The 26406-nt window shown below is 35.7% G+C and overlaps 2 protein-coding genes across 3 annotated transcripts; one reads left to right on the forward strand and one right to left on the reverse strand.

Moving 5' to 3' along the window:
- The first annotated feature begins 1162 nt into the window (after positions 1 to 1162).
- Positions 1163 to 2461, forward strand: LOC130818396 (chlorophyll a-b binding protein CP29.2, chloroplastic-like). Its single transcript, XM_057684564.1, has 2 exons — positions 1163 to 1675; positions 1943 to 2461. Exons 1-2 carry the CDS (start codon positions 1163 to 1165, stop codon positions 2294 to 2296), a joined length of 867 nt encoding a protein of 288 aa, XP_057540547.1. The 3' UTR covers positions 2297 to 2461.
- Positions 1417 to 24151, reverse strand: LOC130818395 (carbon catabolite repressor protein 4 homolog 6). 2 transcript variants are annotated; one of them, XM_057684563.1, is made up of 17 exons: positions 23995 to 24151; positions 23597 to 23915; positions 19715 to 19878; positions 16958 to 17023; positions 8950 to 9002; positions 8730 to 8811; positions 8588 to 8634; positions 7916 to 7997; positions 6335 to 6427; positions 6226 to 6258; positions 6050 to 6141; positions 5438 to 5961; positions 5225 to 5308; positions 4990 to 5144; positions 4288 to 4373; positions 4098 to 4182; positions 1417 to 3347 (listed from the first exon to the last, which is right to left on the reverse strand). In XM_057684563.1, the coding sequence occupies exons 1-17, from the start codon at positions 24094 to 24096 to the stop codon at positions 3291 to 3293; spliced, it is 2124 nt and encodes a 707-aa protein (XP_057540546.1). In that variant the 5' UTR covers positions 24097 to 24151; the 3' UTR covers positions 1417 to 3290. The 2 variants fall into 2 exon arrangements, with proteins under 2 accessions (XP_057540546.1, XP_057540545.1); XM_057684562.1 differs by having other exon boundaries at positions 5225 to 5356.
- Positions 24152 to 26406: the final 2255 nt, after the last annotated feature.

Consider the following 26406-nt stretch of genomic DNA (forward strand, 5'->3'; position numbering starts at 1 on the left):
CAAAACTCCCCTCAAATAGAGTAGTTTCAACCCAATTAAACATCCAAGAACCCCCAAAAGTAAGTACTCTTTTTATTAATTTCGGGATTGATTTACCCAATTTCTTTCACCCAAAATTGCTAGCCTCTAGTAATGGATTTTTATTTATTGCCGTCATAAATTCCAATGACAATAAGCCTATTACCACAGATGAAAGGCTCAATTTATATGTGATTAATGAATGGGTTCAAGTTACAAAACCTCCCTTGGCTTTTAGCGGTCGACTGGGTATTGGATTCATCACCCAGATTAACAAAACTAAAGGGGTTTTAGACACGTTTATGATTGTGGATTGTCAATTAAATATTCACTCTGAATTCTCTTGGTTTTATGTGTTATTATTCCAAAACAATAGAATGGAGATTGAAATGTGCAAATCATTTGTTTGGGGAGTACCCTTGGATGAATGGGGGTGAAGTATTTGTATTTGATGACAAATTTATTTGGTTTGATTTTAATGTTGGGTTAATAGTTTGGGATAATCCTTTAAGTGTAGAAAAATAAGTTGTTTGTCGGTTAATCAAGCTTCCACCGGATGATTATGAGGATATTTCTAGTGTGAGAGTCGACGGTGGTGGCGGGTATATTTTTAAAAAATAGTATTTGACGCAAAAAAAAGGAATGGTATATGGTAAATTAATAATTTACTACAAACGGCACACTGATGGCAGTTGTCATTAATGGTATTCTGTGCTAACGGATGAAAACTCAATGGTATATGGTAAATTAAAACATTTTGTATAGTATATGGTGAATTTCTGAGAAACTCAGTGATATATCATGAAATATCCGATAATTTGTATTTTCTTGTTCTACACAAATAGTAGCACTAGATACACAATGTAAGTGGTCCGCACCAGTGAGCGTGACATGTACATTAGCTTAATTTATTAGATGATAAAATCAGATAAGATAAGGCCCAAACTCAGTCAGCCGTGAGATAGATATTCTACCTCAATCCAACGCCTAACATACATTCACCTTAGATAGCCCATCACCCAAACATCACTTTTATAACAACCCCACCAGAAACCAGTTGAAACCTTATATTCACCAAAAATCAACACTCCTAAAATCTACACACACCCTTAACCACCACTAATCCTCCTATAATAAAATCAAAATGGCCTCGGCTTCTGCCACTGCTACCGCAACTGCCTCGTCGTTTATTGGTACACGCCTCCCTGATGTACCATCAAATTCAGGAAAGGTCACGTGTCGGTTTGGGTTCGGAACTAAAAAGGTGGCAAAAAAAGCCCAGCCCAAGAGGAGTTCAGGAGGTTCAGACCGTCCATTATGGTACCCAGGTGCTAAGGCCCCAGAATATTTGGATGGAACCTTAGTAGGTGATTATGGGTTTGATCCATTTGGGCTTGGGAAACCAGCAGAGTACTTACAATTTGACTATGATGGATTGGATCAGAACTTGGCCAAGAATGTGGCTGGTGACATTATTGGAACCAGGACTGAGTCGGATGACGTTAAGGCGACATCATTGCAGCCATACAGTGAAGTTTTTGGGCTTCAAAGGTTTAGGGAGTGTGAGCTTATCCATGGAAGATGGGCTATGTTGGCTACTCTTGGTGCTCTAACTGTTGAGTGGCTCACTGGTGTTACATGGCAAGATGCTGGCAAGGTAAGCTTAAGCTGTGATCTTTTGTTAATACAACAATTTTTGCTATTGGGTTTATACAAATTAAATTGGTTTTGGTATGGGCTTTAACTTTTCTACTAGCACCGGTGAAATTTAAAAATTAAATTCGTTTAGCAATAACAAATTGTTGTATAAGACGGTATCACCAAGAGATGCACCTCATACATGGGTTAAATGGCAAATCGTCTCACCAAAAGACAATCTCTCACAGGATTAGCTCTTTGACATTTAGTGTTTGTTGTTTTGTAGGTGGAGCTCATTGAAGGATCATCCTACCTTGGTCAACCACTTCCGTTCTCAATGACCACATTGATCTGGATTGAAGTATTGGTGATTGGGTTCATTGAGTTCCAGAGGAATGCAGAGCTTGACCCAGAAAAGAGACTTTACCCAGGTGGAAGCTTTGACCCGTTGGGTTTAGCATCTGACCCAGAAAAGAAATCAACCCTTCAGTTAGCTGAGATCAAGCATGCTAGATTAGCAATGGTTGGCTTCCTTGGCTTTGCTGTTCAAGCTGCTGTAACCGGTAAAGGCCCACTCGACAACTGGGCAACCCATTTGAGCGACCCACTCCACACTACTATCTTGGACAGGTTCCTGTAGAATGACTTATAGGGACTCTAGGGAACTTGGGAATCTATACATTAAAATTACCTCATCAGATGTGGTTACATGTGTTGAGGAAGATTACTGTTTATTGCACTAGTACTGTAAAAGGAGTGTAATATTTGGCAGATGATTTAGAATGGAAAAGGCATTCTGTAGACATTTTACATGTTTTTTAGGGAGAATTATTTATATTTATATATATTATTGGTAAATCGCATTCCTAGAATAGAAGATGGTTGAAACTGGCTGTATAAAATTCAAGGGAAAAGAACCAATTGAAACAAAAACAATAGGAGTTGGGACTTTAACCATTAATTCAACGGCTGATCTTATACATCTATAAGCCAATTTCCATCCTTTCCTAGAACCAAAAATACAAATGGAAGGAGTCACAAAGCTCTCACAATTATTGGTATTAATGAGCAAAGAAAAGTGGTGGAAATCCGAAAATTAATTTTTAAAAGACAAGTCGAGACAATCTTTAATGTACACTCTTCGTAAAAGAGCTCTTATTGAGAAAATTCCAATGTTGATACAATCTTTAATGGAAACTTAGAATTTGCAAAATGAATAAAAGTTGTCATTAATGTGCAAAACTTGATTGAAAATAAACAATACATTAAACCTAAGCCACAAGTGGCTTTCACCTAAGCGTATTTAAGAGTCGAATGTACATAATCTTATCGTTTATGATTGATAACTGATGCTATAAATATCCAAATCTATATATTCCTTGAATTATGATAATATCAGCTTTATTTCCATGTTCCTGAATTCCCAGCCAATCGCAATCACTATTTTTAGGCCGATTATGGAGGCTCACTGTCACATCAAATATGTCATTGGCTGAAAGCTACGTGTGTTTATGAACCTCCTTCGGGAAGGGAACAACTTAGTGGAAGTACCAAGATATCAGGTACACAACCTCAACATTCTCGCTAAATTATGTTCATAGAGCCAAGATGTCGGCTACTCCACCTTAACATTATCACTTCTTGATGAAAACCAATTCAGAAGCCAACGCAATATGATCACTTCCCCATTTCTGAACACATACAAAAATACTTTGATTTACTATATATAAATTATCTCAAGTGATTTCTAAATGCAAGCAACTTTTACAAAGCAACCAAGGTAAAGTTAAAAAGATAAAAAAAGATACGGCCATACGGGACCACGGGAGGTTTGATTTGGGTGTATGCTACATGGTTACAGAATCAGACATACAATGAATTTTCAAACCCTTCTTTTGGGTGTATATTAAGATCCAAGGGGCAGTCCGATCCTGGGTATTTGTAATACCCATCAGAAATTAAGCTAGCGTGAGAGGGAGAAGCACACTCACACATCTATAAACTTGCACCAAGGTTGAATTTTACCAAGTGTGAAATGCTATAACCTAGCATGATGGCATTAATGGTGAATTTTCACAAGCAAGCAGACTAATTGCAACGACAAAAATTCAGTAATGCTATATTTGGAAATGTTGATTTTATTTGGAAATCTAGAATTGACTCAAATTTAGTGATTGACAAATCAAAAAGATTAAATTTGGATTCGAGTCAATTCAACCATAGTTTTAAAAGTAGTTATAGTTGAGAATTTGAGAGTGACTTTCCAAACCTTGCCATTTTCAAATTCTTCATTCATAATCTCATAATTGAAATGCACAATGTGAAATGAAATATTTGTTTCTAGACACAACCTAAGCGTATTAGAAATAATAATAATCAAGAGGCAAATCAATTATAATATGAAAAGCATCTAATAATATGCAAATTAACAGGAAACTAACCTTTGTTGGGAATCCCCCACTAGGTTGCATAGCTAATTTTGAAATTGGAGCAAGAACTTTAGCGGTACAAAGACCTTCAGATCGCCTGTATGCCGTAGAAGCAAAAATCACGTGAACAGTTCAAATCGAGGAAGAAGAAATTCTGTTTGGAAAACAAGCAGCTCAAAGGTGAAAACAACATTATGCTCACCATATGTAATCAACAGTTCCCATGAAACAAGTGTTATAACTAGTCACCAATGGCTCTCCATTTGAATCTCTCGTCCCAGTAGAGCCCTAGCAAAGCCAAACAAAATTCATCATACAATTGCCTAAAAAATATGATAAAAAGGGCCACAACAAGAACAAAATTGCTGCAGCAACCTATATGAATCTACCCCTCACAGGACCTGAAAGAATAAACGTTTTAAACCTTACTACTAATCAATCAATCCACCAAGTATCATGCACCAAGTCTAAAAATATGAAAAGTCTACGTGAAATTCTCATAACAAACAAGGTACTAAGCAAGAAATTCAAGCAACTACTAACAATAATTCTCATTTAATTGCAGAAAGTGAAAATGTTACATATCCATCCAACGAGGAGATATGAAGAACTTATCAAAATAGATTCGGTTTGGTTGTGCTTGTTCAGACTTCAGCAAGTAGACAAAAGAATGGCCTTTGTCCAAAATATAACTAGATAAGCGTCCACTGTTAGGAGAATCTTGTTATGTCTTGTATCTAAAACTACTCAAAGTAAACCCTAAATAGTGTAAGTAGGTTCATAAATTACTGTTGTCTAAAAGAAAACAATAAAGCAATCAAAAGTACCCATAGCAAGCCCCATATCATATCTTCCTTTGTAATAGAAGTATATAAAAGGCAGTGGCATTAAGTCATGAACCTACCACCACTTCTGTGTAAGTGCTCTTAAGCTTTAAAGGGTGCTCAAGAACAGTACTATCAACATTTCCTGTGGCAGTAGTTATCTCCAACGGTGTCCAAAGAGATGGATCATAAGGTTTGTCCACATCAACGGTCTCATGTTCAGGAACCACATCACCTGAAATTGCGAAAAACAGGTTTTCAAAAAGTTCATCACATTCAAAAATTGGTCTTCCACACAAGAAGTTACCATCTCACCCAGATTTGGAGGAAAGGCATCCCTACAATTGCTTATCTCAGACAAGCAGTCCTCAGCATCTTCACCTAAATCTCCTTCATCTTCTGAAGATTCATCAATCACATTGAGTGAAAGCCCAGTCATTTTTACATCTATATCATGGTTCAAAGATAAACTTGAGTTTGGCACATATGCTTCGTATTTGCATCCAAGATTAGGTTCACAGATCGTACCTAGCATGTTTTCTTCATCCGATTCTGACGAATGTGTTTGGATGTTGTCTAAATGAGACAAGTTTGAGTTATTACCATCCTTTTCCACATTATTCCTGCCAAAGTCATGTCTAACAGAAGACAATCTATCACCATTGTGGGTGCTACTGTCTTCAGTTGTTAAAATTCCTTTCATTTTCTCCTTGAGCGTCAAAGAGGAGCTAATCGCATTTTCAGGACCTCTTAATGTCTCATTGGTTTCAGCAACTTTGGCTGATGGATTCTCATCTTTATTCAATTCAGCAAGATGACCCTGACTGTTCAAATTATCACTCAATTCATTTAGCCCTCTATTCTCCTTAAAAGATGTCACTGGCACACTTAGCATAGAAACAACAGAAGAGTTTTCCAGGCTAACTGGAGTTTGGTTATTCTCAATAATGCTTTGTCCCTCATTCTCATTTTCAAGTAAATGGTGCTGGCTCGTATCAATATTATTATATTGTACTGTTGTGGGAATGGCCATATTGCGAGTTGGCTGTTCCCTAGGAAATTGGGCAGGCATTGTAAAACCATATATCAGGAATAGAGTGGATATCATTCAGATAATTTGGGACAGAGAAAAAAAAATACCTAAATTGAGGGCCATATTGTCTGGGTGGAGGTTGAATCTCAGCAGACGCTTGTCCAGATACCTTGTCTCTGTCTACTTCAGATATATCTAGCTGCCATACATAAATTTTGATAACTCAAATGCCATAAGAATAGTGAGAGTAGCCATCCCAAGAAATAAAAGGCCCCAGCTTTACCTTCTGCTCAGATATGAAGTTGTACAGTGGACTCTGCCATAATCAAGTGAGTTAGTTGTCACAAAAGCACAATTTAACTGAATGATGAAAAAATTTTGAAGTTGTATACCTTTGGAGTGCAATTAAAATCACCACATAGGACCACTGGCGCATCCTCCCACATCTTCGATACAGCTTGAGCCTTTTCAAGAAGTATCCTGACCTACATACAGCAATAAAACTTCTCACACCAAAGTCTTCCATTGCTAGTCTATAAACAGAGGGGCACAGTAAATAAAACTTTTCAGCCAAACAGCAAAGATACAACAATGCCAAAGAAATAATCACAACAAAATGGGGTGCCCCAAAAAAACCAAAACAATTCAACATGGGAAATCTTTGCCGACAAAAAATCTCACTTTATTCGGCAGTATTGAATATTTAATCTACAACTAAGTATCAATTCCAATGACCATCTACATACGTTCTCCCCATCCCCTTTTTCCTATCTATCGTCATAGGCTAGTGTAAATACCAATTCTTCACGTCGTTCTTCAATCATGTTATGAAAGTTATCTATGACCTGCCTTAACTTCTCAAAGTTTCAACAATCCACTTTCCTAACGGGTTCATATTTTTGATCTTAACACATGACCAAATCAATCAGATTAATTCCCTCTCTTTTCGTTGAATTATCTATGACTCCAAGACCCTTTCTTATGTTTGAACATGGTCTGAAAAAGAACTACAACCTTGCATTAAGAGCTAGAAGAAAAACATGATATGCTACCAGCATGGCAAGAATAGGTAGAGGGAATTGATTACTAGCCAAAAGATCATTAGAGAAACTTGGAGATTGACATATTGCAACGAAGTTAAATAATCCATTAATAAGGTGTTTTATTCCATAAACATGTAAAGTTAAGTGCAAGATAGGAGCTTAACTTGCACACAAGCTCATGGAAATCGAGCGCCTTGGGTAAGCGATTGGCTCGGCTCCTTGATAGGGCTAGGCGAGAGATTCTTTAAGAAGAGTTCCTTAAAACACCATTTGGTTTTAGTCTTTAAAAAGGCCCATTTGCTGAGTGTACCCACTATGTTTGTTTTCTCTTTTCTTCGTTATTTCTCATGTATCTTTTTCTTCTTGTTATTATTTTGGGATTTATATATTTTCATATTCAGGGCATTAGGGTGCCTCACACCCAAAAATTAGTGCCATGCGTGACACCTAGAGCTTAGGTGTCCATACCTTAGGGTGCATTGTACACTTTAAAACTAAGGAAAGGATATACAGATGGGAAGCTGAGCATATATGTCAGGTAAAAGAAAAAGAGAATAGCTAAAAACGAGATTTACAAGCTTGGCGAGCAACATTAATATAAGTACACTAACAAGTGGATCCAAGTTGTAACAAATTTCCAGCATAACAAGAACATATAGGTTGTATAGATTCAAGGATGATTACGCAGCCCAAGCTTTATAGTTTAAGGATTTTTAAACAGCCAATCCTTCAATGGTTCTACCATTGTTCTTCTATTATTCCGTCGCATGAAGGTGAAGATGCACGAGTCAGATTCCTTTAATTTTGTCTGATTTTTTAAAACTTTAAAAGATAATTGGCATAAACATTGAATCTGTGTCACCCATACTCAAACACATTACCTTGCAGGCTTGCATAAAGTAACTCTATGACCTAACTAAGTTCTGATACCTGGCCTAGCTTGATTTCTCCTCTTCTTGGATTGTAAAGCACATGAATGTTGCAGATGACAACTCTATTAGAGCCTTCTGAGCTGCAGCAGCAAATAAAAAAAATTAATAAAAAATAAATAAAATATAAATTGATTAGAGCAGTTATATCGCCAGTCTCAACAATTAAGTAATAAGGAAAATGAGAAAAAAAAGTAATTGAAAAAGAGGGGTGATAAGAGTATCCTGTGAGGTATATAATCAGTATGTAAGTCATATACTTATACTTGTCCACACAGAACAAGCCGACAAATAACTAGAGTACTTTTGTGTCTAAAAGTACTAACATCAAACTTGCATTATAGTCATTCACTCAGGCTCCCATGTGTGGCAAACACAAGTCATCAAGTAGGATGTTCTATCACCAATCCCTAAGTCATGTGGGGAACTGGTATAACTCACGAAGTGCGAGTGACTCCCTGGTCTATGAGGTCGCACACACAGTAGAATCATTATCGGGCGGGGTTTCAGGAGAGAGCATATTATATCGTGTTTTTACACTTTGGGGTGGGCCCTGAGAGAGGGCAAACAACCCAGAGTAAAAACCAACTTCTCTTTAACACACAAAAAAAAAGAGCAACCTCTGCAATACCGCAAGGCATCATATTACGAAAAACTTATACACAAGCATTACCTTAGTGATGAAGCCAACCGGTCTCTTTTATGATTTGGAAGTAATGACTGTAAATTAAAAAAAAGGCTTTTTAAAGATCATATTCTAACATGAGCAAGGAAAAAATAGCTCAAAATTTGACATCCAAGATCGGAAAGCATACCTCTAGAACACAAATTTGAGCAACGTTATCCCGCATTCCATGTTTGTTGAACTCAATACACTCTTCATACATCAGCTTAAACCTATACCCACAATCTTCAAACAAATTCACAAAAGAACCAACTCAAGGATAAAATTATGTCATCAAAATTGACAATACTAACTAGCCAACATCCTCACATACAAGTTGATGTAAACTCTATTTTCAAAAAAGCCATTACCTTGTTGTTCGCCAAAAGATAGCACACCCATCAATTGGATCACCAGTTCGCATCTGATACATTGGAGAATGATTAGGCTCTATTGTACAAGACCATATACTTACTCATCGGCAATTAAAACAAACATATTCATCAAAGCTTAACCATTTCAGGAAATTACAAAGGATTGATTGAAGACCTAAGGCCTCTACTTCACTTCATGAATAACACAAGTCTTTAAAAAAAAGACAAAACATTAGCTCAAATCCATGAATATCAGGACATTCGAATAAAAGCCATTTTTTAATTAATTTCAAAAAGCTTGGAAAACTTTGACATGGACATATACAATGCATCAAAAAGATTCAAAATGTCTTGTTATCCTTCGTACAATTAACCACATCTACCACACTACATGCAGAAATTAAGACGAGAAAAACCCTTGATCATTATGATTTATGACTAAGCAGAGTTTTTGTTATAAGACCGCCAATAACCTAGGGAGGATTACAAGACAAGAGGACTGACTTAGAATTCTAAGGCAGGCTAGAGAAAGAGAACAACAAAAAGGGACTACAAATGATGAATAAGAAAGACACTTTTGACGTGACAAAGGGTTTCTTGGGAAGGCTTGTCAAGGTTGTTTGTGGATGAGTTTGAATTTCGGATTCTGAGGGTTTAAATACTTGTAAGGAAATAAAGATAGATTGAAGGTTAGGCGCAAAACTCACTAAATAAGCTACCATTAGCAAGAAGAAAGGCTCCTAAAGTCACAAGTGTAGGCGCCTAACTACACTAAGCATCAAGAACTTTTGCAAATTAAACTACTACGTTCATCCTGATTTTTAAGAGATGAGTACAACAATAATTCTGATTTAAGTTGGGATCTTTTGCCTAAAGCATCTACCAAACTAATGTAGGAAAGTAAATATTCAAATATTACAGAAAAATATTTTTTATTCTCTTTGATTTGTATGATTTTTCTTATTTCCTTTATTAGAATTCTTAATTATGTATAAGTAGGAACCTTTGTATTCAGTTATCAATAATACAAACAATATCACAACCCAATTTCCGCATTATTATTTTATTCATGGTATCAGAGCCGTAAGGTTTAGATCTGAGATCCGAAGAATACTTCGATACTCATCATCAACCGAAAGGGTTAAACACCAACAAAAGAAATTTCATTAAATTATACACAAACATAATTTTTTCCAAGCCAGAACCACCAACAATGGTGGTGGGTTCCTTGTCAGATCTAAACCTATACCAGAAACGCCTCAAACAAACAACCCCATATGGTGGTACGTTTTTCAATGCTTTTCCAAAGACAAACAAAACCAAGCTTCCTAAACCCTTGTGGCAAGACAAACACCTTGACAGTCGCCTTTGGTGTTGCTACTACCGGCTCACAGGTGAGAAATTCGGCTCAATACAACATCGAAATACTGCTGCCAAGGTTCCGGCTAACCGGACCGGCGGCCAAGCACCTCTGGTTGCTCCATCCAGCACCGGCAAGGAAGCATCACAACCACCAGGGGAGGTAACTTGCTTTGAATTGGCAAGGTTAGATCATGAGGCCAATGGAGAAGTAGGAAGGGGAGGAGAGAATGGCGGTACAAGAGGAGAAGCAAAAATCAGTAAACAGAAAACAATGGTTTCCAAAAATACTCCTTTTTACAAGGAGACAAACCCACAAAGCCATTTTAAACTCCCACCAAACTCTAAAACGTATCTTCCAAATTGGGCTGCCTCGTAATCAGTGAACATTTATCAACCAAATCACCTACTTTAAATCCCCAACCTACCTTAAATGTAGGCCTGTTTTGTGAAAAAAACCTTCTACCATGGATTTTTGATTGTGGAGCGACGGACACCATGACTTATGATTCGTCTGATATTATTTCCTTTAAACCCACTAGCCGGACCCACATTCAAACAGCTGATGGGGAGTGTATTAGTGTTACTCAGGCCGGGACTGTGGATATTTCTCCTTCGATCCACATAGAAAATTGTCTCTTAATCCCTAATTTATCCCATAAATTGTTATCAGTTAATCAATTGACTAGAGAACTTAATTATATTGTTTTATTGACTTCTAATAGTTGTATTGTACTAGATGCTTAGACCGGGATGATCATTGGACGGGGTACTAAACGAGGAGGTTTGTACTATATGGATGAGACGACTCAACAAAGTCAAGCTATGCTTACTCACGGGTCCCCTGCTCATCAATTCTGGACATGGCATCTTCGCTTGGGTCATCCTTCTTTACCTTAAAATATTTATTCCATTCCCTTAAAAACACTGTTATGTCCTTAGATTGTGAATCTTGTGTCTTGGAAAAAAGCCATAAACACTCATATTTGTCGAGTCTTTCTTGTTCTTCCAATCCATTTTCTTTGATACATTCTAATGTGTAGGGACTTGCTCCTATTTCTGCTACTCATAATTTCTCTTATTATGTTTTATTTGTGGATGATGGTACTCGTATGAGTTGGGTGTATTTTTTGAAACACAAATCTGAAGTTTTTTCAGTTTTTGTTACCTTTTATAATATGCTTCAATCTCAATTTTATGCTAAACCACAAATATTACGATCTGATAATGGGGGTGAATACATTAACTCAACCATAAAACAATTTCTTTCAGATCATGACATGCTTCACCAAACTTCTTGCCCCGAAACACCACAACAAAATGGGATTGCCGAACGTAAAAACCGTACCTTACTTGAAATCACCCGGGCTCTTTTGATAGAGTCTCATGCTCTAGCTTGTTTTTGGCCTGAAGCAATTGCTACGGCTACTTATCTCACCAACCGTCTTCCTTCAAAACCTTTACAACAGAAAACTCCCCTTGAAACTTTGGGATCTTTTGTCTCTCTCCCCTCTTCTCATTCCTTACCACCTCGTATCTTTGGGTGTGTTGTTTATGTTCATCTTCCCAAACAAAACAGAACAAAACTTGAACCTCGGGCATCTTCCCAAATCAAAAGGGATATAGATGGTTTGACCCTATACAAAATCGGATGTATACGACCATGGATTGTGATTTCTTTGAACAATCCTACTACTATACCCAGCCTGGTCCTCAAGGGGAGACAGTTAATGATGACCTAAGCTGGCTAATATACCAGTTATGATTGAACAGGACCAAAAGAGCAAATAGGCGAGACTACCGATGTTGTTTCTAAAGTCATAGTATCTCCTCTCCAGTTCACTCCAGTCCCTTCTAACGAACATCCAACTGAACAAGATGTAACACCTAAACCCATAATTAATATATCTAATAATGATGTGTCTAGTGTTGATATTCCTAGTAGATATGAGTTGCCCCTAGAAGCACAAGAGGCGTTCTAACTAAGAGATATGATCCGAAGTTTGAGTCTCAACGATCTCTGTATCCCACTAACCGAGGTAATGATGGAAATTTATCTCAGACAACAATAGCTTTTAATACATTCTTGTATTTCAATGTTCTTCCAAAAACCACTGAAGAAGCTCTCCAGGATTCGAAGTGGAAAAGGGCAATGGAGGAAGAAATATCTGCTCTTAACAAAAATGAAACATGGGAAAAGTGTAAGTTGCCAAGAGGAAAGAAGACAGTTGGATCCAGATGGATATACACAATCAAATATTTAGCTGATGGTACTATTGAACGGTACAGAGCAAGATTGGTAGCACAAGGGTATACTCAGACCTATGGGGTGGATTATTCTGAAACTTGCTCACCTGTGGCTAAAATCAACACAATTCGGGTTCTATTCTCGATCGCTGCAAACAAAGATTGGTCATTACACCAGTTCGAAGTGAAGAATGCTTTTTTACATGGAAAGATAGAGGAAGAGGTGTATATGAAAGTTCCCCCATGTTTTTCTAGTGGTTTTTCTCCAAGAGAAGGGTGTAAACTGAACAAAGCTCTGTATGGTTTAAAACAATCTCCAAAGGCATGGTTTGGGAGATTCACTTCAACTATGACAAAGTTTGGTTATAAACAAAGCAACTCTGACCATACTTTGTTCCTTAAGAAACAGAATGATCGTATCACGTGCCTAATCATCTATATGGATGATATGATCATTACCGGGAATGATGAAGAGGAAATATGTGCCCTCAAAAAGCAGCTATCTCAAGAATTTGAAATGAAAGACTTACGGCGACTGAAGCATTTCCCTGGCATTGAAGTATTAAGATCAAGATAAGGTATCTTCATTAGCCAACGGAAGTATATACTTGACTTGCTAGCTGAAATAGGTATGCTAAATTGTAAACCTGCAGCAACACCTATTATAGCCAATCATGGCCTTCAGATGATCAAAGGAGAAAAATTGGCAGACAGAGGGCAGTATCAAAGAATGGTAGGGAAACTCATCTATCTCTCTCACACACGGCCAGACATTGCATATGTAGTCGGAGTAGTGAGCAGGTTTATGATCAACCACAGATACAATATATGACAGCTGTGATAAGGATTCTGAGGTATCTAAAAGGTACAAATAGTAGAGGCATTCTGTTCAAGAAGAATGATTACTTAGACATCCTGGCCTACACAGATGCAGATTGGGCTGGAAATAGAGATGATAGAAAATCTACTTCAAGGTACTTTACATTGATCGGGGGAAACTTGGTTACATGGAAGAGTAAGAAGCAAAAGGTTGTGGCTTTATCAAGTTCAGAGGCAGAATTTTGGGGTATTGCTAAAGGGGTAACAGAGGTCATATGGCTAAAGAAACTCCTAAGCAAATTAAATTTCCCACTGAAAAAGGCATGCAAATTGTTCTGAGATAACAAAGCAGCAATCAGTATCTCTGGAAACCCAGTACAACATGATCAAACCAAGTATGTTGAGATTGACAGACACTTCATAAAGGAGAAACTTGAGAAACAAATTATAAGCCTTCCCTTTGTAAGATCAAAAGATCAACTAGCTGACATCCTTACAAAGGCAGTTACATCAGAAGCATTTGAGCATACATTGTGCAAGTTAGGTATTGGTGATCCGAAGACCTAACTTGATGGGGAGTGTAGGAAAGTAAATATTCAAATATTATAGGAATATTTTTTATTCTCTTTGATTTGTATGATTATTCTTATTTCCTTTATTAGAATTCTTAATCATGTATAAGTAGGAACCTTTGTATTTAGTTATCATAATACTAACAATATCATAACCAACTTCCGCATTATTATTTCATTCAACTAACTTCCATAACCTCCTTGTACCACTACTTGAGAAGTTAGAAAACATCACTTTGATAGCCAAAAATTCATATCAGTAAGGATTGATGACTTGTACTTCATTAAGTATTGATGACTTGTTAGGCGCGAGTCCCATCAGTTTTGCATCCATTTTGGAGGGAGGAAAATCAACGCTCGTTTAAATGAATTAGAGAGGGATTTCAAGTATTTGTATAACTTTCCATTACTTGTTATAACTGCCCATGTTCCTAGAATTCTCCCATGGTGCAAAATCGCGGATCACGATAACAGAAAAAATTCGGTTATAGGGGAACCATGGTGCAAAAACACGGCCGAGTTAACTTGGAACGGGCGAGTCGACACGAATTTTCAGCTAGCCGTTCCGAGAACTCGCGATTTGTAACATTGTATGAAAAAACGGCAAGTCAACACGCTTTTCGGCCGATTCATAACGAATATTAGCGTGGGTGAGTTTTGAATTTGTTGGCCGAAGTTTGAGTATTTAGACCGAGTTACCTGAAAAAACAAAAAACAATGAACACACAACAACACTTACACATCCATAAAAACAAAATAATGTAGAACAAAAGACCTAACAAAGTTACACCATTAAAGTCTTAAAGAAGAAACTATAAAGGTTAAATGAAATGGCATACTATTTTAACTTGGAGTATGGAGTTGCTTTTTAATATTCTTGGAACGGAAAAGAGCTTTTAAGAAGTACTTATATACAGACTACAGTTGTTCAAAGGGATTGAAGTATGTGAAAGATTTCTTTGCCCAATGCATTTAATGCACCAATACCAACTATCATAATTACTTCCTTCTTAATATACTCACTTTATTTTTTTTCTATGACAACCCTTTTTAAGGATTATGAGTGTTTTTTTAATTATTATCACTGAAATATGACTACACTTATACTTTTAAAATCAAAGATGTTAGATAGAGTGGATAAATTTTATATTTTTATTATTATAATTATTTTGTATATTTGTTGGTATTTATATGCTTATTTTACTATTATGTTTTTTAAAAAATTGTATTTTTTTTAAGAAATAATTTTCTGTAATCAATAACAACCGCGATCCGTTCTGCGACAACCGAATTTTTTCCGTTACCGTGATCCGCGATCATGATCGTTATCGCGACTGCGACTGCGATTTTGCGCCATGCAGGGAACGAATCGCTGTTGTTATTGATTAGTAGAAAATTATTTTTTAAAAAAATGCAATTATTTAAAAACATAATAGTAAAATAAACATATAAATACCAACAAAAAATACAAAATAATTATTATAATTATAAAAATATAAATACAAAATTTACCCACTCTACCTAACATCTTTGATTTTAAAAAATAAATGTAGTCATATTTCAGTGATAATAATTAAATAAAAAACACTTATAACCCTTCAAAATGATAGTGAAAAATAAAGTGAGTATATTAAGAAGGAAGTAATTATGATAGTTGGTATTGGTGCAGTAAATGCATTGGGCAAAGAAATCTTTCAAATAATCCCTTTGAGCATCTGTTATTTTTAGACATGTACTTCTTAAAAGCTCTTTTCCTTTCCAAGAATATTTAAAAAAAAAAAAAAGCAATTCCATACTCCAAATAAAAAAAGTATGCCATTTCATTGAATTTTCCTTGTTTCTTCTTTAAGACTTTAATGGTGAAACTTCGGCAGGTCTTCCATTCTTCTTTATTATTCTATTTTCATGGATGTGTAAGTTATGTTGTTTTTTCATTTGTTTTTCGCTTATCAGGGTAGTAACTCGATCTGAAAACTCAAAATTCGGCCAACAAAATCAGAACTCGCCCGTAAAAGACGCTAATCTTCGTTATGAATCAGCCAAAACGGCCGAAAAGCGTGTTGACTCGTCGTTTTTCCATACAATGTTACAAATCGCGAGTTCTCGAAATGGCTAGCTGAAAATCCATGTCAACTCGACCGTGTTTTTGCACCATGAATTCTCCCCATGATGTGGTTATTGTTTTCCCTCTCAACACTTCTTGTCCTCCATGATGTTAGCTCATAACTCCCACACCTAGGCAGTTACTTCTCTGGCTTTCAACCTCCAGCTACTGTCCCTCATTTTTAGCTTCTTGTTTCATGAATGATCTATGAGTGTGCTTCAGCTCACCTTGTTTCATGAATGATTTGTGAGTGTACTTTAGCCCCTATGTTGTACAGTAGTCGTATTAAACTAAGTTTAATAAAACATCTAAAGCTATTAATATCCTAATCCGAATTGTCTTTAATTAACTTTTACACACCAAAGAACACAAACGTAATTCAAAGTCTTAAATTTAGTCTAATAAACCTTTAAGCAAACGGAACTGAAATTATATAACTAAAATGAACTATGATCTTGGGCTGTTTTCATGACTTGTTGGATGCATCCTTGAATGGTGGATTGAAAAGGTGAGAGTAGATAAAGGTTGACACACTGTTGATAACAGTTTTGAGGAAAATGAGATGTATGGTACCTTACACATATAAAAACAAAGAGGTTTTTATTGATTTACCCTTGATACCAAAAATCATCACTATTAGTTCAACTCTGATAATTCAACGGAATCAACTCACCAACTCACTAAATAACTAGCCTTGTCAAACACGTGAACTTATTCTAGTCTTTCAAGTGAAGAATGAAAGTGTGTACAAACTCAAATGGTGAGAATGAAGTATATTATAACTCTTCTCATGTTTTGTATAAAATATTGCTCTATTCAATTAAAATTATAGTCAAAAAGTCAGCAAAAAAACCTATGAAAATATAAAAGTCAAGAACAAAACTGTGCTCAGTTTTGTCACAACCTTCCATATGCCGCTGTATCCACGAACCCTCAAGTCCTCTTCCAAATCATGAAATCTGTCAACTTCCTGAAAATAAGGTGAAACACTTCTCAAACTCAAGGATGAAAATAAGCAAAAGAAAGACAATTGTAAGGTGTAAGCTAGAACAACAAAAAATAACATACTATACACGTATGATTTACCAAATGCAAAGATAGTTAATCGATAAGGCAAGTTGGCTGGGTATAATTAATAAGCGAAAACCAGCAACAAACAAGATGCTGCAAAGTCAACAAGTGGCTCGCATCTACGTCCCCACCCAAGCTAGCTTTGAGGGTCGAACTTCAATGTACGCAATATCATGTAATACATTGGGTATAACGGTATAATGAGTATTTAAATGTGAGTTGTTAGTTAGAAATTAGTATAAATAGGATGTGGGAGTATTATCAGAGTATTACAAATTGCTCAAGGAGTACCACAAAACAATCAAACGATTGAATTACACACTCTAGGGAAAGAGACATGTGGACGAATGAAAATTGATTTAGAAGAGTTTAAATAAAGTTAAAAGAAAGGTTGCAATATTCTTAAAACTCATGTCCTAGGAGAATGCAAGCCTTTCGAAAGCTTGTGTATCTTGTTTCCTCCTATTGAATCAATAAACTCTACATTTCCATTTTAGTCTTACATTTTTGTATTCTTCTAATATTCACAACAATGGCTAAATCATTCTATTAAAACGGGTATCAAAGCCGATCGATTTTGATGACTGATATAATTCTTCATCAATAGCTACCTTCAATTTGGAAGGAAATTTAGATATAACTAAAGCTTCGACGTCGCAACAATGGCAAAGACCACAAGAAACCAAAACTGCAATTGAAGTGGAGAGTATTACAAATTGCTCAAGGAGTACGACAAAACAAACAAACGATTGAGTTACACACTCTAGTGAAAGAGACATGTGGACGGATGAAAATTGATTTAGAAGAGTTTAAATAAACTTAAAGAAAGGTTCCAAGTTTTTTGGAAGTGTTCTTTCAAAAGAAAATGGATCGTGTTTCTAAATTCAGAAGGAGTTGTAGGAAAACTAAGGAATGTGAAAATGGTTGCAAAGAAGACTAAATAGTGTAATTTTATTGAACATTTCGAAAATAAATTAGGAAATATTCCTGTTGAGGAAACCTATATCCAAGAAAATCGTCTAAAATTATTTAATAGAAATTGTCAAGTTTTAGCCGGAAACATAGAGAGGGGTAAGAAATTAATGTTTCAAAAGAAGAAACAATAGAAAATCAAGAAAGGAGACAAAAGACAAAAAGGAGATAAGAGGAAAATTCAGAAAAAGAAGATGGAAAAAGTACCTGATGTTTGGCAAAGAAATTTCAGTGTATCTAGGAAAGGTGAGTAGGTGGCGAAGAAAAGATGGTGAGGCTCTGGTCAGCTGCTGCTATCAAAACAGAGGAGAAAGCCTCGTGAGCTGCAGCTCCGACGGTGGTCTTGCAAAGCTTGCTAATACTAAGCATCGTCAATTATGGTGGTCTCTAGTCCATGGTGGAAGACCACCGAAAAATAAGGTGAGGAAGAAGATGGTGAAGGTGAAGTTGAGCTTGAAGGTTCTTCAATGGCGGAAATTGTGGACAGAGGTAGAAGATTGTTGTGCAGAAGATGAAAAGTCATCATTGAGAGTATATTTTGGGAAAAAATACCAAAGGTTCTAGACAAAAGATGAAAAGTATTTCGCTTTGAAAGTTGAGTACAAAAGTAATACAATGGATGATGGAAGAAAAGAAATAAAGAGAGCTCCACGGTTCGACATCATTGCAAACATCATGAATATTTGTGAATCCTGGAATATGGAAAATTCTGACGTGAAGACCTTCACTATTTTTTTTACCCAACCAATATTCTTCTTTTCCAAACTATGTTTAGACTTGAACATTACCTATGCTCATACAATTTTTTCTTTCAAGCATTTTTCTTTGAAAAAAATAAATAAAATTTCACAACATTTGTTTCTTGCTACCCTAAGCATCTTTTATGCACCTTAAGGTAAGGTGGAACTTCAAACAGTCGGCAGTGTAATATATTGGGTATAAGAGTATAATGGGTATTTTAATGTGAGTTGTTAGTTAGAAATTAGTATAAATAAAGGATGTGGGAGTAGAGAAGAGGGGATTATATTCAGATTTGTGGGTCTTATACTCATCATGTCCTTAGAGAGTGCAAACCTTTCGAAAGCTTGTGTATCTTGTTTCCTCCTATTGAATCAATAAACTCTAAATTTCCATTTTAGTCTCACTTACATTTCTATATTCTTCTAATATTCACAACAATGGCAAAATCAGTCTATTACATATTACCCTGGAAAAACTAAGAGGTTGTGTCTGAATGAACCATTCATAGAAATGATGAAAATCAAAAAGAATTTATTAAAACTTATAGCATTCCGTTACCCGAATGCATCATCTGCAACTTCACATATGGGCAAATTTACCATTGTAAAAACAAATATGTTAATTTTGATTGAACTTTGATAGCAAGCATCCAACAAGAAGTGCACATGATTTAATTAAACATGTTATATGAGAAAAGTACATCCTGAAACCAAAGAAATTCAAATCTTTGAATCCATCAAGAATGGATGAACACAAATTTCAAAATCTCAATGCAAGTAATTAAATAAGTGGAAACATGTCAATCGATTAAGTCACAAAGCTCCTCTTGAACAACTCGACATGAAAGTTAAGATGGAGAAAAAAGAACAAAAGCAACCTGAAAGCAGATTATGTCGGGCGACCACAACCGTAGCTCAAAAAGTATGTTGCCCTTCCGCCACTCCCAACTCATAAATCGGCGCGGAATGTGAAAGTATAGTTTTCGATGGTTGTTAGCAAGGTAATCTGCAAGTATGTTATAAGAGAGAACAACAAACCGCTCTGCAAAAAAATAATAATAATTACAAGAACTTTTAAGCTAGGCAATAAATTCTATTATATTTATTCTCTAATCGAATCACAGGCCGTCCATTCATTAAACACATAAATAAACCAATATAAATGAAAGTAAAAGATTGTTTTTAACTCATCAAAAGAAAGCTTCTAAAATAAATATAAAATAGTCAATGAACATCGAGAACGGAGTTGTCAACATCCATGGTTTTGAAGATCCTCCTCCTTGTGACTTATGAGACAATTCAGATGGACCTTCAAGGTGAAGGGGCACTCCACATTAGAAATTATGTGTCTGCAAGTTGGGTACTTGAAGACACCGATTAATATGTAGTGAATATCCTAACAGCACCATCAAAAACAATATATAACGCCCTACTATTTTTAATACTTTCAATATGATCCTAATATCGCTAAACCAACTATCAAATGATGGGCCAAATTGTCCAGAGTGACATTTTCGCTACCAACCTTTTCACGGGTTAAGAAGAAACTTAAGTTAGGACTCATTCTTTCCCAAAAGACACTATATCATATTCGTTATAAAAAAGCGGGCCTAAGGCACGCTTAGGTGTGAGATGCACCAAGGGGACCACAAACACGCCTCAGAGACTCAAGGCGCATCTTGGTACAAGAGGCAAAGGAGTACAAGAGGCAAGAGAGAAGCATGCGCCTCCTACGCCCTTTGTATGTTACACTATGTTTTTGCTTTTTTTAGCTTCATGTACTAAAATGCTTACTACTGCTTGATTTACTAGATGGCCCTTGAGAAATAGTTGTTTTTTTGAATTTAGAAAAGAAAAAAAGTCCCTTTCTACACTGCTCTTCTCTTTCACAAGTGTGCCGCCATTCTTGAACAGGTATTGTTCTTCTTCCCTTTTCTTTTTTGTGGCAATTATAAGGAAGATATTACCTCCAAAATATCTTTTACAACTTAGGCTATAAAAGGAAAAAAAAAACACTTCCCTATACACGAAAGGGAAGCAAACCAAAAGCTAAAATAGCACGAAACAAGCTGAAACCAAACAACTCACATACCAAATTCTTCCCTTTTCTTACTCGTTCTGGTTTCTCTATATTCTTTTCTTTTCGATTTCAACCACTTCTCTCTTTTTTTTTTGTTTTCTTTCTTTTCTCTCATTTTTTCTAATTTTATTTTATAATGCTTGGACTTGGATTTGTTTTCTTTTTTTTCTTTTTTCTCTTCTACTTTTTATCTTTTATACTTCTACTCCTATCTTTTACTACAATGATTCATTTAATCTCTAATTTGTTTCAAATTCGTCTATAGAATAATGATAAAATGGTGTATTTAATGTGTAATTTAATTTAATTACTTAGTTAATTTTTTTGCCCGTTTTGTCATAGTGATCGAGTCTTAGCATATAGTTTTTGTTTGTCTTGTCTTGACATCAATGTATAATGACTTACACCTTGAACAATGATGTCATCAAATCATGTTGCATCTTCATGCCCCTTTGGATCCTCTAAGAGAATACGTTCAACTTAGAACTATATTATCTTCTGACTTTATGTGCTAAAGTAACGTTTATCTAACTTGTATGTTGTAACAATATGAATTTCATGTTACTTTAAGTATTAAATATGTTTTAAAATTGAGCATGGAGCCTTTTAGCGAAAGTGTGCCCCTTGCATACGAAAAGAATGCGCCTTCGCCTTACGCCTTATGCCTTGGGAAAAAAGACCTTTTTGTGCCTTAGTGAACCTCGCGCCTCTTAAAACTAAGCCATCAACAAGAAGTGCTTCTTAATCATCTTCCTCAACAAAACCTAGGACAAAATCTTCGGTGTTTTTAATATCCTTTCTTCTGCCATCCTTCAAGCTCCTTATTCTCTTGAAGTTGTTCTGTATCTCTTTTCACATCATTTGAATGTGACCCTTCTTCTTATAATAGCAACACCCCTTGTTACTATTATTTAAACTATATTTCTATAGCTCTTAGGAAAAGAAGAGAAAAGGAGAAAAGCTTGACAAACAAGTTCATTGAATGTGTTAACGTGATTTTGCATACTTGTATCATCCTCCTTCATGAGTTGATACAACTCACATCTCAAACGAAGTTTGTTGGTGAGAGACTTCGAAGTATACATGGTTTGAAGTTTCTCCAACAACACATTGGGATCCGTCCATCAAGTAGTTGCACTCGATTTCATGTGCAATTGTTAAGGCTGAGCAAAACTATATGATGATCCAAAAATCCATAGACTCGATTTGATATCTAATTCAAATCTACGATATCTTGTTCAAATTATAATTCAGATTGAATATGCGATTTAAAAATTCGAATATTAGACATCAAATTTTTGAAATTCGAATATCCAAATATCCGACTTTTTTTAATAGCAGATATCCGACATTATTTCAAATAGTTGGATATCAGATATCCACATATATAAGTCAATTCGAATATTCGATATTAATAAGAATAAAATAATATTTAGAAAAAAACATTTTGGCGAAATTTGAATGTCGAATATTGGATATTTTGGATATCGAAATCCGAATATTTTCAAATATCCGAGTCCATTCGGATAGCGGATATGCAGATTTTTGGATATCGGATATCCGATTCGACTGCATGTTTGTCATCGAATATCCAATTTCGCTTCCCCTAGCAATTGCAAGCCATATAGTGCTCATTTTCTTCTTCTTCATGAATACCTACTTCTCCTCCTCCAAAGATGTAGGCCTTGCTTTCCCAAGTGTAACAACAATACCTTATTGAACCATCAAGTCTTCAACCGAACACTTTCACACCGAAAAGTTCATCTTTCGATCAAACAATGGAATATGGAACCTTGTTCCATCACCCATCTTGTTTATTCACCAAAATCTTTACTTCACTCACCAAAATACCCAAGAAACTCAACAAGCTCTTATACCAATTGAAATGAAAGCTAAATGACCTCATTTTGATGAAAAACAACAAGAAAAACAAAGGGAAAAACAGAGTACACACTAATGGACACATTAAACACAAAAGAAAGAACACAAAAGTTATTTAAGGGTGTCTTGGACACTTACCCCTCAAAATAGATTGTATTTCATTAATAATTCAACAAATACAAAAATTAAACAACTCTCACAATACTTGAGAATAACCTCTTAAGCTCAAAGATCTCACATTTGATGGAGATCACACACTCTCTGATACAAAAGCACTCTAGGTTTCCCAAACCCTTTTCCCTTGTATTAGCCTCCTCTTGATTGATTCTATATCTGATTTAGGATCAATATATAGCCCCCAAACATTTAGAATATTCATATCCATTAGAGAAAATTGTCCACGGCGTATCAGGCATAACAAAAACTCGAAAATGGCCATGTGATGCTCGAACGAGCAGCATGAGACCCTTCACCGACTACAGCAGCTTCGTGCCTCGTTCAAGGCACCCCTCATGCACACCTTGCCTCGATCAAGGCATACCTCGTGCACTTGTTCAAGGCACTCATTGCCTTCTTCAAGGCAACCTTCAAGAAGCTCTCTTTTAAGCTTCAACCAGACCTTCAACCAAGATTCCAGAAATTAAATGCTCATGCCCAATTGCAACACCATCCATAGTGCATGTTATGGTGTGACTTGTGAGCAACAAGGTGATCAAAGACACCTCCATCACCCAGTCATTTAGTTCTTGGCACAACAACAAAATTTTTAAAAAAAAATCAATAAATAAGTTCAAATTACCAGCATTAGGAGGAGGCACTTTCGCAAACTCCCAAGTCCTATAATCTGCAGGTTTCGGCCGCTGAAACTTAACTCCCGGCAATTGATTAGTCCTTTGATTAAACCGCGAATTTCTTCCTCTATAACTGTAATTACCACCAGCATCACTATTTGACGAAGAATTCAAACTCTGACAATTATTAATAATCGGGCGAAAATCGTTATTTCTTCGAAAATTTGAATGTGCATCATATAAAGATTGAAAATGTGAGTCTCCGGAAATAGACGGTGTGCGATTAGAGAAACTCCGGCGACCTCGACTACCACGGCCTTCTCTGAACTGCAAATGGAGAAGAGAGAGAGAGAGAGAGTAAGAAGATGTGAGAGAGAAAGAGAAGAGTGATAAGTGAGAAAGATACCGGAGGTCGAGGAAAGGAGGACATGGCAAAGGTGAGTGTAGGAGGAGAGTCGACGAACACAGCAGCGATGCGGTGAAGAGAGAATGATGAAGCTTGTCGCATTTGTGAGTTAATAATTGATGAATTTTTTTGTGTTTGTTTTGTTTTTGTTTCCCTTTCTTGATTTTATTGAGATATTAAGCGTCAGCCAGTCAGGTGATAATTAAGGTAATTATTATTTTTCGACACCTTTTTCATTTTATCGCCACCCCTCTAACAAAATTATCATATTACCCCTAGATTAAAAAAATTACAAAAATGCCACTTAACTTAGAAAATGTTTAAGAAATGTAAATGGCACTTAATAACATTGTTATCGCTTAATAATATTATTATCGGAATTATATATATATTGAATTTTCAGAGGCGTTATGGTAGTATATTCGAATTCAAACACGATACCTTCTCTCTAAAAACTCTCTAAAAACACTACGTAAAGTTAAACAAGCTAGAACTCTAGATCGAATATCAATGGCATACCAAGACGAGCATGATAACGATTCGGTAAGTAATTAATCGGTTCGATTTTTGCAAAAAAAAAAAATAGGAATGAAGTCGCACAAAACGTGCGACTGGGAGTCGCACGTTTTGTGCGACTGCTTCCAATTTTTATTTTTTTTTTTTGTATTTGAATATATTAAAAAAAAATTAATAGAAGTCGCACAAAACGTGCGACTGTGCCTAGGCTGAGTCGCACAAAATGTGCGACTCAGCCTAGGCACAGTCGCATGTTTTGTGCGACTTCTGTTAAATTTTTTTTTTTTTTTTTGAACTTCGAATTATAAAATTTATTTTGTTTAATTAAATTATTTTATTTTAATCTATTGTTGTGCTATAATAATGGTATTTTTTTTATAATTATTTTGTAGAAATAATTATTTTTTAAGTTATTATTATTTGATATATTATGATAATGTTATTATAATTATTATTTGCAGGACTTTGAAAATTTAGGAGATAATATAGATTATTCTGATAGATTTGTTACCGATAGAGAATTTGATTCTGTAGATGATTTACATGCTTGGGCTAATAAGATAGCACTAACAATTGGATTTCAATTTACACGTGCTTCATATAAAAAAAAAAGAAGGGCGTTCTAGAGTGAGTCTGTACTTAAGATGTCACCGCTACGATAAAAGAAGTGTTGATTTGCATAACTTAGACAATGCTGCCCGACCTGGTTCCAAAAGTAGGGGTTGTGGGTGTAAATTTATGATTTTAGGAACTAGTCGTAACCCAAAGGAAAGACCTTGGACGGTTAGAGTGTTTCCTGGTGAAAAAGGAATACATAACCACCCGTTCTTCATGTACAGAGATGGTCAAATAAGAGTAAATAGGATGACTGTGGATATCAGGCAGCACATACGAGATCTAAGTGCAACTGGCATGCAACCAGCATTTATAATGTCTTCAATTAGAAGAAATTTTCCTCGTTTTTATGCTAGTATGAATCAAATTTACAATGTGAGACAGTCAATCAGGAGAGAAGAGATGGATGGTAGGACTCCTCTTCAACACTGTCTGTATATGGCCACGTAGCATAATTATGTAGTTTGGAGGGACTTGGATAGTGAGGATCAGTTGACTAGATTATTGATTGCGAATCCAACTTCTATCCAGATGCTACGTTCGTGGCCCCATGTTGTGTTGATAGACACAACGTACAAAACGAATAAGCAAATTGGCCCCTTTGCGAAATCATTGGAATGACGCACATTATCATGTAAATCAATAACTACTTCTTACAATAACATTATCATAATACATTTTATTACAACATTTACTAAATAACATTAACTAACAACAAACTCTTTCAAAAATTTAAAAAAAAAAAGAAAAAAAAAATAATGAAATGGATTCGGCACAGTCGCACAAAACGTGCGACTGTACAGTTGCACGTTTTGTGCGACTGTGCCGAACCCATTTTATTATTATTATTATTTTTTCCTTCGATTGATTTAAAAAAAAACTTACCTCGAATTTTTGTTGAGGACTTTGATTCCAAAGTTTTAGCTCCGCTTAATTTTATGTGAAGAATTTGAGTTTATGGAAGTGATGAAAGTGTTATTGAGTGGATTTGAAGTGTTTTTATAGAAGTTATAAGCTTAGTGGCATTTTCGTAATTTTTTAAATTTCAGGGGTAAAGTCGTAATTTCATTCGAGGGGGGGTGGCGATAAAATGAAAATGGTGGCGACAAATAAGAATCGGGATAATTAATTCAATCTCCCGGCTGCAGTTTGCAGTTTGCACGTTTGCATCAATGCATCTAGTTTTCATCCTTTGTACTCCCTTCGTCAGCATTTAATTTGAAGTATTTTTTATTTTAGTCTGTTCTATTTAATTTACATTATTTCATTTTTATATTATAG

This window comes from Amaranthus tricolor, chromosome 7, assembly GCF_026212465.1.
Source record: "Amaranthus tricolor cultivar Red isolate AtriRed21 chromosome 7, ASM2621246v1, whole genome shotgun sequence".
Lineage (NCBI taxonomy): Eukaryota > Viridiplantae > Streptophyta > Magnoliopsida > Caryophyllales > Amaranthaceae > Amaranthus > Amaranthus tricolor.

Bases quoted from the DNA above. Each gene is read 5' to 3' on its own strand.
- LOC130818396 (XM_057684564.1), top strand. From the start codon at position 1,163: ATGGCCTCGGCTTCTGCCACTGCTACCGCAACTGCCTCGTCGTTTATT. The intron at 1,676-1,942 runs GTAAGCTTAAGC...GTTGTTTTGTAG, and splicing joins CATGGCAAGATGCTGGCAAG to GTGGAGCTCATTGAAGGATC.
- LOC130818395 (XM_057684562.1), bottom strand. From the start codon at position 24,096: ATGCGACAAGCTTCATCATTCTCTCTTCACCGCATCGCTGCTGTGTTC. The intron at 19,879-23,596 runs GTAATTTGAACT...ATTTTTTTGCAG, and splicing joins AGTGCCTCCTCCTAATGCTG to AGCGGTTTGTTGTTCTCTCT. The intron at 5,962-6,049 runs GTATTTTTTTTT...CCAATTTCCTAG, and splicing joins CAATATGGCCCTCAATTTAG to GGAACAGCCAACTCGCAATA.